Source organism: Rhinopithecus bieti, unplaced genomic scaffold, assembly GCF_001698545.2.
Source record: "Rhinopithecus bieti isolate Rb0 unplaced genomic scaffold, ASM169854v2 scaffold_9981, whole genome shotgun sequence".
NCBI classification, from domain to species: Eukaryota; Metazoa; Chordata; class Mammalia; order Primates; family Cercopithecidae; genus Rhinopithecus; species Rhinopithecus bieti.
This window is the reverse complement of record NW_016806838.1, coordinates 3,961,075-3,977,176: the sequence shown is the minus strand read 5'-3', so window position 1 is coordinate 3,977,176 and position 16,102 is coordinate 3,961,075. Positions and strand designations below refer to the sequence as shown.

The window sequence follows — 16,102 nt, the reverse complement described above, 5'->3', positions numbered from 1 at the left end:
ATCTCAGCTCACTGCAAGCTCTGCCTCCCGGGTTTATGCCATTCTCCCGCCTTAGCCTCCCGAGCAGCTGGGACTACAGGCGCCCGCCACCTCGCCCGGCTAGTTTTTTGTATTTTTTTAGTAGAGATGGGGTTTCACCGTGTTCGCCAGGATGGTCTCCATCTCCTGACCTCGTGATCCGCCCGTCTCGGCCCCCCAAAGTGCTGGGATTATAGGCTTGAGCCACCGCGCCCGGCCGATGCAGTGATTTTCTAGGTCCCCCATTTTCTTTCTTTTCTTTTTCTTTTTCTTTTTTTTTGAGACAGAATTTTACTCTTGTTACCCAGGGTGGAGTGTAATGGCGCGATCTTGGCTCACCGCCAAGATCAAGCAATTCTCCTGCCTCAGCCTCCTGAGTAGCTGGGATTACAGCCATGCACCACCTCACCCGGCTAACTTTGTATTTTTAGTTGAGATGGGGTTTCTGCATGTTGGTCAGGCTGGTCTTGAACTCCCACCCTCAGGTGATCCGCCTGCTTTAGCCTCACAAAGTGCTAGGATTGCAAGAATGAGCCACTGTGCCCGGCCGGGGTTCCCATTTTTAAACAAGGAGGATAATGGACTCAACGGAACATTTGAGTTGTGCTAGCATAGGAAGGAGATTCCAGGCTGCATTCCTAAAACCTGGGTATGGGAAATAATAGTAATAGTAGTGGTGGTAGTAGAAGGTACCTCTTATAAAATGCTTCTTTAGGGCCGGGCACGGTGGCTCACACCTGTAATCCCAGCACTTTGGGAGGCCGAGGAGGGCAGATCACGAGGTCAGGAGATCAACATCAGCCTCACTAACATGGTGAAACTCTGTCTCTACTAAAAATACGAAAAAAAATTAGCCGGGCGTGGTGGCGCGCGCCTGTAATCCCAGCTACTCCAGAGGCTGAGGCAGGAGAATTGCTTGAACCCGGGAGGCGGAGGTTGCAGTGAGCCGAGATTGTGCCACTGCACTCTGGCCTGGGCAACAGAGCCAGACTCTGTCTCAAAAAAAAAAAAAGCTTCTTTAGTGCCAGAAACTCTATCCTTACTATAGTGCTATAAGGTAGGTACGGTTCATCTCTGTCCTTACTATAGTGCTATAAGGTAGGTATGGTTGTCATCCCATTTTATAGATGAGAAAACTGAGGCACAGGCTCTCTGGATATTACTCAGCTAATAAGCGGCAGAGTGAGGATTGAACCCAGGCAGGCAGTCTGGCCCAAGGTGTTATTGAGCACCAAGCTCCACAGATAATGGTTTGGTTTTTTTTTTTTTTTTTTTGAGATGGAGTCTCACTCTGTCGCCCAGGCTGGAGTGCAGTGGCCGGATCTCAGCTCACTGCAAGCTCTGCCTCCCGGGTTTACGCCATTTTCCTGCCTCAGCCTCCCGAGTAGCTGGGACTACAGGCGCCCGCCGCCTCGCCCGGCTAGTTTTTTGTATTTTAGTAGAGACGAGGGTTCACCGTGTTAGCCAGGATGTTCTCGATCTCCTGACCTCGTGATCCGCCCGTCTCAGCCTCCCAAAGTGCTGGGATTACATTTTTTTTTTTTTTTTATTCAGAGCCTCACCCTGTCACCCAGGCTGGAGTGCAATGGTGTGATCTCAACTCACTGCAACCTCTGCCTCCTGAGTTCAAGCGATTCTCCTGCCCCAGCCTCCCGAGTAGCTGAGATTACAGGCATGTGCCACCACACCCAGCTAATTTTTTGTATCTTTAGTAGAGACAGGGTTTCATCATGTTGGCCAGGCTGCTCTCAAACTCCTGACCTCATATTCCGCCCGCCTCTGCCTCTCAAAGTGCTGGGATTACAGATGTGAGCCACCACGCCTGGCCTAATTGTTCTTAAGGCAGGGAAATGGAGGCCTGAAGCAGGGGAGAGTCTGGATACATACCAAGTGCTGGCCCCCAACCTGCTTTTCTCCTACTACCACTCTCCCCCACCCCAAGGTGTGACTCATCTGCCATATGTAGAAAGGGAGGGCAAAGACTCCAGATGCCTTGCCATGTCCAACACACGGGACCCAGAGGCTGGACCCAGTGCTCCTCTCCTGTTCTCTTATCCCTAGATAGGTGACAAGTACATATCATTGTTTTTATAAAAAATTCAGAGGATGTTGGCCGGGCGCGGTGGCTCAAGCCTGTAATCCCAGCACTTTGGGAGGCCGAGACGGGTGGATCACGAGGTCAGGAGATCGAGACCATCCTGGGCTACACAGTGAAACCCCGTCTCTATTAAAAAATACAAAAAACACCGGCCGGGCACGGTGGCTCAAGCCTGTAATCCCAGCACTTTGGGAGGCCGAGACGGGCGGATCACGAGGTCAGGAGATCGAGACCATCCTGGCTAACACGGTGAAACCCCGTCTCTACTAAAAAATACAAAAAAAAAAAAACTAGCCGGGCGAGGTGGCGGGCGCCTGTAGTCCCAGCTACTCGGGAGGCTGAGGCAGGAGAATGGCGTAAACCTGGGAGGTGGAGCTTGCAGTGAGCCGAGATCGCACCACTGCACTTCAGCCTGGGCGACAGAGCTGAAAAGACAGAAAAAAAACAAAAATTCAGAGGATGCAATTAATAACATTTCTGTCTTCCTCCCCTACCCCATCCCAGAGGATTTCAAGTTCTTCTATTAGGCCAAGAGGTCACCTTTCCCTTTCCCTATGGTGGGGGCACCCAGCTGGACATGGCCTCTGCCTGGTCCTATTGTAGTCTCTGGTTGGGGGCAAGGGCTGTCCTGTGGCTTAGCTTCTCTCCTCTCCCAACAGGGGGCTGTCTGGACAGTCCAGGAGTACCTGTGGGCAGACAGCCCTGCAAATACTTATGTTTAGAATTCTGAAAATGGAATTCATGGGACTGTAACACCTGTGTCTGGGAGCTGTACCTTTAAAAAGGGATAGCTTTTAGGCTAGCCATGGTGGCTCACACCTGTAATCCCAACACTTTGGGAGGCCGAGGCAGGTGGATTAGTTGAGGTCAGGAGTTCAAGACTAGCCTGGCCAACGAGGAGAAACCCCATCTCTACAAAAAATACAAAAAGTAGTTGGCATGGTTGCGGGTGCCTATAATCCCAGCTACTCGGGAGACTAAGACAGGAGAATTACTTGAACCTTGGAGGTGCAGTTTGCAGTGAGCCAACATTGTGCCATTGCACTCCAGCCTGGATGACAGAGCGAGACTCTATCTCAAAAATAAATAAATACATAAAATAAAAATAAAAAGGATAGCTTTTAAAAATTAGCTGCATTTCTCCCATTATAAAAGCAGTATCATAGTACACAATGGAAGTAAGGCAGAAAAAAAGCAGTGTCAACTTGTAGAAAATTTAGAAATGCTGAAGTAATCTAATTCTACTACAGGAGATGGTTATTAACACAGTGGTGGACTTGGGCTTGTTCTTACCTTTTCTGAACCTCGTTTTTCGTTCTGTGCATGTGTTTTAATGTGAGTGAGCTCATTTTGTGTATCTAGTTTTGTACTGTATTTATTTTTTGATGTATTTATTTATTTATTTTTTGATACGGAGTCTCGCTGTCTCCCAGGCTGGAGTGCAGTGGCGCGATCTCGGCTCACTGCAAGCTCCGCCTCTGAGGTTCACGCCACTCTCCTGCCTCAGTCTCCCGAGTAGCTGGGACTACAGGCGTCCACCACCACGCCCGGCTAATTTTTTGTATTTTTAGTAGAGACAGGGTTTCACCATGTTAGCCAGGATGGTCTCGATCTCCTGACCTGGTGATCTGCCCACCTCAGCCTCCCAAAGTGCTGGGATTACAGGCGTGAGCCACTGCACCAGGCCTATGTATTTATTTTTTGAAGACAGAGTCTTGCTCTGTCACCCAGGCTGGAGCTGGAGTGCAGTGGTGTGAGCTTAGCTCACTGCAACGTCCGCCTCCTGGGTTCAAGCAATTCTCTTGCCTCAGGCTCCCAAGTAGCTGGGTCTACAGGCACCCACCGCCACGCCCGCCTAATTTTTTGTACTTTAGGAGAGACGGGGTTTCACTGTGTTGCCCAGGCTGGTCTCAAACTCCTGAGGTCGGGCAATCCACCTGCCTTGGCCTCCCAAAGTGCTGGGATTACAGGCGTTAGCCACCACGCCCGGCTTTGTACTGTCATTATTTAAGTTAGCATAGGAAGCAATTTTCTGTCATTATGTAGTTTTAGGCCTTTTGTTTTATTTCCAAATTTTATAAGTATGATAACACATTCATTGTTCAGAAAGTCAGATAGTACTACTATTGGGGTTGGAATGCAACTCTTAGCTCTTTCCTCATTAGATTCCTTTAGATTTTCACATTACATTATTTTCCTACTTTAGATTCCTTTAGATTTTCTTTTCTTTTTTTTTTTTTTTGAGACGAAGTCTCGCTCTATCGCCCAGGCTGGAGTGCAGTGACCGGATCTCAGCTCACTGCAAGCTCCGCCTCCCGGGTTCATGCCATTCTCCTGCCTCAGCCTCCCGAGTAGCTGGGACTACAGGCGCCCGCCACCTCGCCCGGCTAGCTTTTGTATTTTTTTTTTAGTAGAGACGGGGTTTTACCGTGTTAGCCAGGATGGTCTCGATCTCCTGACCTCGTGATCCGCCCGTCTCGGCCTCCCAAAGTGCTGGAATTACAGGCTTGAGCCACTGCGCCCAGCCACTAGATTTTCACATTAGATTATTTTCCTACTTTTTTTTTTGAGATTTAGATATTATCTATTGACTTTCTACCATGGAAAATAAGTCCTCATCATTCTTATGCCTTTCTGCAGACATTTCCCTTCCTCCAAAAATACCACCATTTTGAGCAAATTACTATGAATATGAAAATATTTTTTACAATGAAACTATGTATTACATAGTTTTTTCTTTTCTTTCTTTTTTTTTTTTTTTTGGAGACAGAGTCTCACTCACTCTGTCACCCAGGCTGGAGTGAAATGGTGCAATCTTGGCTCACTGCAACCTCCACCCGCCAGGTTCAAGCAGTTCTCCTGTCTCAGCCTCCCGAGTAGCTGGGATTACAGGCACCCGCCACCACACCCAGCTAATTTTGTATTTTTAGTAAGACATAGGGTTTCACCTTGTTGGCCTGGCTGGTCTGGAACTCCTGACCTCAAGTGATACACCCACCTTGGCCACCCAAAGTGCTGGGATTATAGGCGTAAGCCACTGCACCTGGCCCATAGTTTTCATAAATACAATATTAACTCCTGATATTACATTTGTTCATTTTCTGTTATAAATGAGGTTGTTAAAAGTATTTGTATACAAAGCTTTTTTTTTTTTTTTTTGGCCTGGCTACCTCTGCCTCCTCCAAAGCTTTTTTGTTTTTTTAATTTATGATTTTTATTAAGCTAAATTTCTAATAGTAAAGTACTAAGACATGGGAATGAATTTCTTTTTTTTACCTGTTTAAATTTGAAAATTTTTATTTTTAGAGACAGGGTGTTGTTTTGTTGTTCAGGCTGGAGTGCAGTTGGTGCGATCATAGCTCACGGCAGACTTGAACTCCTGGGGGCAAAAGGGATCCTCCAGCCTTGAGTGGCTGGAACTGCAGGCCTGTGCCACCACACCTGGCTAATTAAAAAAAATTTTTTGTAGATATGGGGTCTTGCTATGTTGCTCAGGCTGGTTTCAAACTTCTGGCTTCAAGTGATCCTCCTGCCTTGGCTTCCCAAAGTGTTGGGATTACAGGCGTGAGTCACCATGCCTGGCCTTTCTTTTACTTTTTTTTTTGAGACGAAGTCTCGCTCTTGTCCCCCAGCCTGGAGTGCAATGGCATGATCTCGGCTCACTACAACCTCCACCTCTCGGGTTCAAGCGATTCTTCTGCCTCAGCCTCCCGAGTAGCTGGGATTACAGGCGCCTGCCACCACGCCCCGCTAATTTTTTTGTATTTTTAGTAGAGATGGGGTTTCAACATGTTGGCCAGGCTGGTCTTGAACTCCTGACCTCAGGTGATCCACCCGCCTTGGCCTCCCAAAGTGCTGGGATTACAGGTGTGAGCCACCACGTCTGTGATTGAAGACTGTCACACATTCAGTAAAGGATCTTAAGTATACTGCTCAATAAATTTTAGGTATGTATCTGCCATGCACCACCTTGCAGGTCCAGTCAAGATGCAGGATGTTTACATTACTCAGAAGGCTCCTCATGTCTCTTCTTACTCCTCATATGTCTTCTTAGCAATACCCACCCCGTTTCCCCTGGCAACATAATCACTTTTCTGACTTCTGTCACCATCAATCCATCAGTTAGCTTTACCTGTTCATGAACTGGAATGAACGTTTTGAAGGCTCTTGATGCACAGGCAGTGGGCATCTCTTTGGAAGATGTGACTTCTTGACTGCTCCCTGCCAGGGCTACAGCAGTTATCTCTGTAACCCTGGCCTTAGCTCCTTCAGGGCAGGAGACAGCTGCTCACTGCCCAGGCCTGTGCAGGCATAAACAGACTGGGGGATGGCCAGGCCCAGGGTGGGAGGCATATCTTGGGAAGTGGATTTCAACAGGTGACTTGTTTGACCAGGCCCAGCCGCAGCCCCAGCCCCAGCCCCAGCCCCAAGCCCAGTCTCAGCCACCATCGTCCAACAAGCGTCCCAGCAATAGCACGCCGCCCCCCACGCAGCTCAGCAAAATCAAGTACTCAGGGGGGCCCCAGATTGTCAAGAAGGAGCGACGGCAAAGCTCCTCCCGCTTCAACCTCAGCAAGAATCGAGAGCTGCAGAAGCTTCCTGCCCTGAAAGGTACTCGGCAACTGGTCACAGGGGTTGCTGTACCAGGTCTAGAGGGCATTGGGAGTTGGTGGAATGGAAGTTTTGGGGTATTTGGGGGGAAAGAGTTCCAGAGAATGTGGGAAGGGGGTGCCAGGGAGCAGGCAGGATGGTGGCAGGGTGGGTTAAGGGAAAGCCCTTGAAGGCAAGCAGGGCATCGCAGTGAAGGACTGCAGAGGAGAACCTGACTGCTGGGGCCCCCACAGATTCGCCAACCCAGGAACGGGAGGAGCTGTTTATCCAGAAGCTACGCCAGTGCTGTGTCCTCTTTGACTTCGTGTCAGACCCACTCAGTGACCTCAAATTCAAGGAGGTGAAGCGGGCAGGACTCAACGAGATGGTGGAGTACATCACCCATAGCCGTGATGTTGTCACTGAGGCCATTTACCCTGAGGCTGTCACCATGGTGGGCACAGGGAAAGGACACAGGGGGAACTGGCAGGGGGCCCTGGAGAAGCCCAGGTGGAGCTCTAACTGACCCTACCCCTCAGTTTTCAGTGAATCTCTTCCGGACGCTGCCACCTTCATCGAATCCCACAGGGGCTGAGTTTGACCCAGAAGAAGATGAGCCCACGCTGGAAGCTGCTTGGCCACATCTCCAGGTACCAGGGCAAGGGGGGCAGGTTGGCCCTGGCTGCAGGGAATGGGGCAGTTGGAGTCCTGCACGTCCTTGGGAACATCCCCTTAGTGGCGTGCCTTTTCCCCTATAGCTCGTGTATGAGTTCTTCTTACGTTTCCTTGAGTCTCCTGATTTCCAGCCAAACATAGCCAAGAAGTACATCGACCAGAAGTTTGTACTTGCTGTGAGTCCCTGAGTTCCTGTCCTTGCCCTCTCTTTCCATTCCATGCCCCACTCATCTGTCTCCCAGTGGCTCTTCCCCCTTATGCTGAATATATTGGGTTTCATCCACGTCTGGTATGAGGAGGCTATAAAGGGTTAAAAAACAAACAAACAAACAAACAAACAAACCAAAAAACCCTACTCTGGCCTTAAGAAACTAACAGCATAATGGTAGGAAACAAAAGCAACAGAGTACCTCTCTCCAGTCAATACTGAGGCATCACTTTGGTAGTCTCAGTACAAATACAATAGAATCAGCAATACAGTAGAATCACTCTGCTTTCTAAGACTTGCTGGCCCCCATTCCAGGGCACCTCTGCACTTCCCCTGGCAGGACCTATGTCACCGGGGCCCCACCTTCCCTGGCTGCTGCCTCACTGGCTGCTTTCCCTCCCTCATGCCCCTAGCTCCTAGACCTATTTGACAGTGAGGATCCTCGAGAGCGGGACTTCCTCAAGACCATTTTGCACCGCATCTATGGCAAGTTTTTGGGGCTCCGGGCTTATATCCGTAGGCAAATCAACCACATCTTCTACAGGTGAGGCCAGGAGCCCAGGCTTAGGAGCAAAGCATTCTGCTACTGAGGTGGGGTGGGAGCAGGGAGGTGGGGGGACTGTGCAGAATGCTGGAGGGACATCAGGGGTTGTCAAGAGCCATTTTTCTTCCCTCAGGTTCATCTATGAGACGGAGCATCACAACGGGATTGCTGAGCTCCTGGAGATCCTGGGCAGGTGAGAGGCTGGGTGGGGGCACAGATGCCTGAAAAAGGTTGGGACGATTGGTACACTGAACTTGGATCTGACCCTTTGGTCCTAACAAATGTCCCTTAATTCCTAGCATCATCAATGGCTTTGCCCTGCCCCTTAAAGAAGAGCACAAGATGTTCCTCATCCGTGTCCTGCTTCCCCTTCACAAGGTCAAGTCCCTGAGTGTCTACCACCCTCAGGTGAGCTGCCTTCCTCCTGATAATGTCCAACTCAGGCAGCAGAGAAAAGAGTGGGCAGGAAGGTGTTCTAGCTGGGATAGGGGAAGCACAGGGAGCAGGTGGGATAATTCCTTCCCTCCACCTCCCCTTCCCTTCTGGGATCTTGCTTCTGTCACTGACTTCTCTGAGAACTTCTAGGACCTACACCTCACCTCCCTTCTACCTCACACTTTTGCAGCTGGCATACTGTGTGGTACAATTCCTGGAGAAGGAGAGCAGTCTGACTGAGCCGGTAATTCCCCTTCCGGGCCCCAAGGCCCACCTCTTACTGTCGTCAGCATCACTTGCCAGTCTGTACCTACTGGGGGTAGCATAAGGGGGTGCTCAGGAGGGCTGTGACCTGACTGGTAACATGGTTTCCTCTCTGAAGGGGAAGTGAAACCTATATACACCTAGGAAAGAGATCTAAGGCAAAGAAACGGGCAGCTGGCTGAGATTACCCAAACTGTGCCCACCAGGGTGGGGGAGAGAGCAGGTGGGAAAACTTCCTGGAGACCTAGGCAGGTGCAAAGAATTTTCATCCCCATGCCCTCCTTGTCTCCTAGGTAATTGTGGGACTTCTCAAGTTTTGGCCTAAGACCCACAGCCCCAAGGAGGTGATGTTCTTGAATGAGCTGGAGGAGATTCTAGACGTCATTGAACCTTCCGAGTTCAGCAAAGTGATGGAACCCCTCTTCCGCCAGCTGGCCAAGTGTGTCTCTAGCCCCCATTTCCAGGTGAGACTCCAACCCAGCACATCCCAACCCCTGCCAGAAACTGAGGTCTTGAGTGAAACGGGCAGCACCCACCGAGTCCGCCTCTTTCCACCAGGTGGCAGAGCGTGCTCTCTATTACTGGAACAATGAGTACATCATGAGCCTGATAAGTGACAATGCTGCCAGAGTCCTCCCCATCATGTTCCCTGCACTCTACAGGAACTCCAAGAGCCACTGGAACAAGTAAGGCGCTGGGGTGGGGCTGGGTGGTGGAGATCCAGTTTGGGAAACTTTGAGGGTATGGAAGAACTAAAGAGCCAGGGGTCTCACCTGGTCACCCAGCAAGTGGGGCTGATGTCCCCTACATATTGATAGGACCTTGAGGGGCTGACTGGAGCAAAAAAATGCCTGCGTGCCAAGATCTCTGTGATACCAAACAGCAGGGCAGCGGCCTGTGTTATACCACTCCTTGGGGTCAGCTCTTCTGCAGCTCCTATCACAGCTTTGGAGATGTAATTCTATGCAGTGAGAAGCTGATGTGACCCTCTTTGAGAGTATGTGTAAAGAATCCCAGGATTTTAGGCCAGGCATGGTGGCTCACGCCTGTAATCCCAGCACTTTGGGAGGCTGGCGAGGTGGGTGGATCACGAGGTCAGGAGTTTGAGACCAGGCTGCCCAACATAGTGAAACTCCCATCTCTACTAAAAATATAAAAATTAGCTGGACGTAGTGGCAGATGCCTGTAGTCCCAGTTACTTGGGAAACTGAGGCAAGAGAATCACTTGAACCTGGGAGGTGGAGGTTGCAGTGAGCCAAGATTGTGCCATTGCACTCCAGCCTGGGCAACAGAGTGAGACTCCATCTTAAAAAAAAAAATAAGAAACTCTCAGGGTTTTGAAAAGACTTTTCTGCTAAAAGCAAGCACACTGTGGTGCAGATGCAGTCCATCATGCTGCATCTACATGCCCATCATGCTGCTGGGAGGCCATTAGTGTGGGTTAGAGAGTGGGAAAGGATGGGAGGTAGGCAGGGGTGAGGGAAGGATGGGGTGAAGAGCATGGGGTGAGGGAAGGATGGACACGTGGACCACTATTTGTGAAGACCATGAAATGCCAGTCTCAAACCAGGTGATATGGCCAGAGCTCTCTTCTGATACTGCATAGAGGTTTGTGAACTGGATGTAGTAAATGACAAAGCTCTTAGCAGAGATACCCCTGTGAGAGAACAAATTGAGTTCCTCGCACTAAGGGCAGGCTCTGGCCTCCTACTCATTTTTCTTCCTGGTGGTAGGACAATCCATGGACTGATCTACAATGCCCTGAAGCTGTTTATGGAAATGAATCAGAAGCTGTTTGATGACTGCACACAACAATACAAGGCAGAGAAGCAGAAGTGAGTATCCCTCTCCCCGGGAGACTTTCATCTTCTACCACCAGCTCACTGTGTTTCTCTCAAGCCCAAACCCAATCCTACTTTTGCTCCTCAGGGGCCGGTTCCGAATGAAGGAAAGGGAAGAGATGTGGCAAAAAATTGAGGAGCTGGCCCGGCTTAATCCCCAGGTGAGGTTTTCCTGCCACTGCTGTGAACTGAGGGGCCAGCCCATCTTGAGCTGGGGGGGAGTTTCTTAGGGGAGGAATATGGGGCACACAGGCCTCCAAGCCTCTGAAGTGGCTCTCACCACTTGTCCATGTCTCCTCACTCAGTATCCCATGTTCCGAGCTCCTCCACCACTGCCCCCTGTGTACTCGATGGAAACAGAGACCCCCACAGCTGAGGACATCCAGCTTCTGAAGAGGACTGTGGAGACTGAGGCTGTGCAGGTGGGAGGGCAATGTAGCAGGGTGGAGCAGAAATAATAGTTTTGGAAGGGAGAGGAGACGGAAACAGCAGAGCCAAAGAATAAGGGGAGGAAACAATAGAATTCACTGGGAATTGGTCACCGTTCCTCTCCTTGTCGCTATTCACACACAGATGCTAAAAGACATCAAGAAGGAGAAAGTGCTGCTGCGGAGGAAGTCGGAGCTGCCCCAGGACGTGTATACCATCAAGGCACTGGAGGCGCACAAGCGGGCAGAAGAGTTTCTAACTGCCAGCCAGGAGGCTCTCTGACCCCTCACATTCCTACCACAGGGCCACAGCCCACTCAGCCCTTGGACACTGCCCAGGCCCTCCACACTCTGCTCCCTACTGGCTGACTTGGGGGAAGGCAGCGCCTCTCTAGCTACTCCAGGGAGGGGGATGCGGGCACTTGAAGCAGGGACACCCACAGAGTGGTCCCTCTTCTCCCCAAAAGGTGTTCATGCCTCCCTGTGGCTAGTACAGGCTGAGCACTAAGATGCTTAGTGCTCAGACAACCTGGGGATGCCTGTCCCCTACCTGCTCCTCACCCACAGCTACCTGAGGCTGCTCTGAGAAGTACACACAGGAATACATATGCTCCTCTATTCTTCCCTTCATCCTCATTTGAACGCCAGGTGTCTCCCCTCCTCTCTCTCCCCTGCAGAGGCATGTAGGGAACAGCGGAGATTATTCTCACCAAAGTTATGTCAAGCCCCATTGGCCCCTGGAGTAGCTGGAGGGAAGCCAACGCCCTGCAGCACAAACAGGCCCCCCAGCCCCAGCCATGTGCTGGCAGATAGGGTTGTATTATTTTTTCTTACCCCATGCCTGACCAAGGGAGGTCAAAAGGAGAAAAGTATAGGCTGTGGACAATAACTGATGAATATAGGGCCCAGACGGACCAAGTGGGGCCGGGGAGGGATGAACAAACACCCTACCCCATGCCCTGTCTTTGGTGAGCAGCAGCCCTGGGGTCACAGACATGGAAGGGTCCACCTGGGGCTGACTGCTTTTCTGTGCTGTTGGTTCCCAAAACTATAAAGAAGGAAGCAGGGAGCGGTGCCCCAAGCATGGCTCCTGCCAACACCTATTTATTTCCTTGTTTGTGCTATGCTAGGCAGGCCTTCTCTTGTCCCTTGTAGGTACCTTGGAGGGGCCGGGGCTGAGGAGGGCTGGACCCAGGTTCCAGGGGCGCAGGCAGTGCGGCTTCTGGCTGTGTACATAGGGTGCTTTATTCTCCACAGAGTGATACATGCTAAGGTGGGTTGGGCTTGGGCCGATGTCCCCATATGTACAGAACTGAATAAAGTGGGTCTCTGAGAAGTCTGATGTGCCTTGATGTGGAAAGGGAGATGGGGAAGATGGAAATGGACGTTACAACCAGGGATGTGTTCAGTCCTGTGCTGGTTCTGGCCTGGAATGTAGGAAGATAAGGCAGCTCTCACTGTGGTCACTTCCAAGCAGGAGATGCCTGCCGGGCTTGGAGGGCTTTCTGTACCACATCTTCCCACTGGGCATCCGATATCTCCCGAGCCCAGGCAGGAACCCCTGGCGCAGGCAGGCTTACTCCAGCCATCGTCCTTTTCACCAGCTCTACATGTTCTGAAATCAGAGCCAGAGGCCAGTAAGGTATAGAAATAACGGGACTAGCTCCCCTCCCCAATCCCTGAATCAACCCAGAGCCCTTGGGCTGGTAGGGTCACCAAATCCATCTTGTTACTTCAAGGCAAGCCTGCCCATCCCCAAAGCTAGCAGAAGAGCATTTCACTTGGACTCTGAAGTCTATAAAATCTTAGTTTACAAACTCTCTTTTTAGGATAGGGTCTTCCTCTGAAACTTCCTTCTACTGACTCATGCCAGTTCATTTCCTTAGTAATTATTCCAGAATGAAAGAATGATCTTTTACCTGGGTCCATGGGAATAGAGCTGTGGTTGTTCAACGCTGTAGCTCCCTCCTCATCTTCATCTTCACTCTCTAACGGTGGGTCTGGCAAATGAAGCCCCAGGGCCTGCAGAGCCAGAGAAGACTGGGTCCAGGCTTTCAGGGAGCCCAGCTTCACCTGTTCCTCAGAACCATCTGAGGTTCCATTCTGATGGTTCCTCAGAACCATCCCTCCTCCACCCTACCTGGATTCGATCCTGGATGTCAGCAACTACATCTCCATCCCCCACTGGTGCCAGTTCCACCTCCTCTTGTTCAGGATCTTGGTTCAGGGGCTGGTAGGAGTAGCCAGCTGGGCCCGACCCCGTTTCCTCCTGCTCTTCCTCAGGCTCCTCACTGCTCCAATCCCCAGTGCCTTCTGAAGGGCCCTGATGTGGTCCCAGTTCCTCAGTCTGATTGGGGAAGATACGCTCAGGGCCCATGGTGTCTCCCCCTAGAACTACTGTTGCCATCCGGGCGGGGGCTGCAAGAACAGGGAAGCGGTAGGACAAGGATTGGATGAAACCAGGCCCATGTTCATCCTCTCATCATGTCTTTGTGGTCTCCTGTGTGCAGAAGAACCAGCTCCTCCCCGAGGCTCCTGCATCCTCCACCCTCCGCCCCGCTTCCAGCCTCTCGTTCCTCCCCCTAAGTCGGGGCTCTTATCTTGAACCAGGCCCCACCCGCCTTGCTCCGCCACTTCCTAATTAAACGCCCAACCGGAGGCCCTGCCACCTCCTAAAAGACACCCCTTCCAGAACCCCGGCTCCCCCGCCACGCCTCCCCCGCGACTTGGGAACTCTGGGTCATCAGAGTCCCCTAAACAGGGCGTACCCGCCCCCTTCTCCCCTCTCCTAGAGGTCCTCCTCTGTACCGCCTGACAGATGCCCTTCAGGACCCATGGGCTCCCCTCAAATGGCCCCAGCTACAGCGTCCCCCACCCGCCCCCATCCGAATCCCAGCGCCGGTGCTTCCGCGCGCCTCACCCGCTCAGAGCCCGTGGCCTCCACTTCCGGCGGGGCAGGAGGTGCAGAAGTTCCTAGTCCTCCAGCCCCGCCCCATGCCCATGATTGACACTGGCGAGGACGAGGCGTGCGTCCCTTGCCCCGCCTCCGTCATGCCCAGCCCAGAAAACAAAGGACTGCATTACCCAGTGGCCTCCTCGGTCTTGACACATATTTACACATGCGCAGAATCTCTCCTACGCCCCTGCCCACTCAGCCCTCTCGTCCCTCAGGAAACGTGTGGACTACAAGTCCCGGAATGCCTCGGGGACTTAGCTACGACTGCACGTGCGCGCACAGCTGCCCGCCGGAAGAATCGAGCTTGGCTGTGTTTATCTCGTTGGGGACTAAGGCGTCGGTTGGCGCGCAACGGGTTCTAGGCTGCAGGCAGCGCGAGGACCCGCGGCCCCGCCCCGGCTCGGCCTGGCAGGTAGCCTGGGATGGGTGGAAGGGCAAGGAAGAATTAGGGGGCTGAGGACGCGCTGTCTAGAGCTGGAGTGGCGGGGGAGGGGCCTGAGAGTGATGAGGTGGGGGTGGGGAGGGAGCTAGGGGGATGATGGGAAAGGAGAGTGTTAATGGGGAAAGCGGGTCTAGAGGAGGATGGCCAGGAGATGGGTAGGAGAGACCTGGTGTCTGGAGGAAGCAATGAAGGAAATGGGAAGGAAGACTGGGCTATGAATACAGGGAAGCTGAGCATAGTGGAAGGGGAGGGGTGACTGGCGTAGTGGGCTAGAGGAGGCCGGAATGTCTGGAAGAAGACAAGGATAGAGTCATATGCAGGGAGGGATATCCGTGGTCAGGGCATGTTAATTTTTCTTTCCTTAGTGGAGGTGGGAAAATGGAGGGCTGTTGGGTGGAGCTTGGAATGGTAGGAGAAGGAAAAATGAGAAAACTGCAAAGCTCTCACGAGATCGAGAAGGGCGAGAAATGGGGAATAAAAAGTGCAAGAGACCAGGCAGGTAGATACATTAAGGGAATAGAAGAAGCTTGAAAATGCTTGGTGGTGATGGAGGATTGGGGAGACCCAGGGATAAGAGGAGCCCCTGAGAGCCTGGGGGCTTGTTCTCCTTGATTTTGAGTTGTTCTTATGGCAGAGAAACTAAAAATTTTTTCTCCACCTTTGGCTGGAATTGCTTATCTCTTCTCCTGTGCATATTTTACTTTACCTTGACATATCTGAAGGGAAGAATAGAGGATATAAGGAAGGATGGAAGACTTCCATTCTTAAGCCCATCGACCTCCTAACAATTTCCACAAGCCCAGACCCAAGATATTTTGGAGAGCAGGAGTAATGAAGTGAGAGTAGCTTCCTCCTGGGGCTATTTCAGGATGGGCCCCATGGCTATTTAAAGCTTGGGGTGTGGAGTTGGGGGAGGTTGGGTGGGTGGGACTAGCAAGCCAGCTGAAAGCCATGTCTCTTTCCTGCAAGGGGCCTCCCTTATTAGAGCTGTTTTTGTGCCTGAGGTTTTGCCTGGCCCTTTCCTCTGCCAGGGCTTCTTAAACAGGGAGCAGATGATGATCCACCCAACTCAGGAGATGCCTGCCAGCAAAAGCATTGTCAGTTGCAAGGATTTGCCTGAAAAAAACCTCAGATGTACCCAGGTGTACCTGCCACTAGGTTGACTGGTTGTGTTTGAGAGACCATGACCAGCTGGGCGCGGTGGCTCATGCCTGTAATCCCAGCACTTTGGGAGACCAAGGCGGGCAGATCACCTGAGGTCAGGAGTTTGAGACCAGCCTGGCCAACATGATGAAACCCCGTCTCTACTAAAAATACAGAAATTAGCCGGGTGTGGTGGCAGTCGCCTGTAATCCCAGCTATTCAGGAGACTGAGGCAGGAGAATCCCTTGAACCCGGGAGGTGGAGGTTGCAGTGAGTCAAGATTGCACCATTGCACTCCAGCCTGGGGACAAGAGTGATCCTTCTGTCTCAAAAAAAAAAAAAAAAAAAAAAAAGAGACCATGACCTCTCATGCTCAATCTTTCTCTTGTCCTGCCCAACGGCATTTTTTGCCTCCCTTCCCCTTTTTCTTTTCTTTTCTTTTTTTTTTTTTTTTTTTTTT

The 16,102-nt window shown here is 51.4% G+C and overlaps 2 protein-coding genes across 5 annotated transcripts in view; one reads left to right on the top strand and one right to left on the bottom strand.

The window, feature by feature from the left end:
- Window positions 1-12,439, top strand: part of PPP2R5D (protein phosphatase 2 regulatory subunit B'delta) — a 36,624-nt gene extending 24,185 nt beyond the window's left edge. For both annotated transcript variants that reach the window (XM_017878202.1, XM_017878203.1), the window contains exons 5-18: window positions 6,511-6,727; window positions 6,961-7,160; window positions 7,246-7,356; window positions 7,465-7,557; window positions 8,003-8,133; window positions 8,267-8,326; window positions 8,433-8,541; window positions 8,759-8,812; window positions 9,126-9,296; window positions 9,391-9,518; window positions 10,566-10,667; window positions 10,762-10,834; window positions 10,979-11,095; window positions 11,247-12,439. In XM_017878202.1, the coding sequence (XP_017733691.1) occupies window positions 6,511-6,727; window positions 6,961-7,160; window positions 7,246-7,356; window positions 7,465-7,557; window positions 8,003-8,133; window positions 8,267-8,326; window positions 8,433-8,541; window positions 8,759-8,812; window positions 9,126-9,296; window positions 9,391-9,518; window positions 10,566-10,667; window positions 10,762-10,834; window positions 10,979-11,095; window positions 11,247-11,384 (1,704 nt within the window). In that variant the 3' untranslated portion in view covers window positions 11,385-12,439. The remainder of the gene's footprint in view (window positions 1-6,510; window positions 6,728-6,960; window positions 7,161-7,245; window positions 7,357-7,464; window positions 7,558-8,002; window positions 8,134-8,266; window positions 8,327-8,432; window positions 8,542-8,758; window positions 8,813-9,125; window positions 9,297-9,390; window positions 9,519-10,565; window positions 10,668-10,761; window positions 10,835-10,978; window positions 11,096-11,246) is intronic.
- MEA1 (male-enhanced antigen 1) lies at window positions 12,322-14,123 on the bottom strand. Of its 3 annotated transcripts, none has more exons than XM_017878210.1 (4): window positions 14,022-14,123; window positions 13,242-13,519; window positions 13,021-13,123; window positions 12,322-12,716 (listed from the first exon to the last, which is right to left on the bottom strand). In XM_017878210.1, the coding sequence occupies exons 2-4, from the start codon at window positions 13,506-13,508 to the stop codon at window positions 12,565-12,567; spliced, it is 522 nt and encodes a 173-aa protein (XP_017733699.1). In that variant the 5' UTR covers window positions 13,509-13,519; window positions 14,022-14,123; the 3' UTR covers window positions 12,322-12,564. The 3 variants fall into 3 exon arrangements, with proteins under 3 accessions (XP_017733699.1, XP_017733698.1, XP_017733700.1); XM_017878209.1 differs by having other exon boundaries at window positions 13,910-14,038; XM_017878211.1 differs by lacking the exon at window positions 14,022-14,123 and adding an exon at window positions 13,870-13,955.
- Window positions 14,124-16,102: the final 1,979 nt, after the last annotated feature.

Coding starts and splice junctions, on each gene's coding strand:
- MEA1 (XM_017878209.1), bottom strand. CDS start 13,937: ATGGGTCCTGAAGGGCATCTGTCAGGCG. Junction 13,520..13,909: donor TGAAGGGCATCTGTCAGGCG/GTACAGAGGAGG, acceptor CTGTTCTTGCAG/CCCCCGCCCGGATGGCAACA. Junction 12,717..13,020: donor CTCTATTCCCATGGACCCAG/GTAAAAGATCAT, acceptor CTCTGATTTCAG/AACATGTAGAGCTGGTGAAA.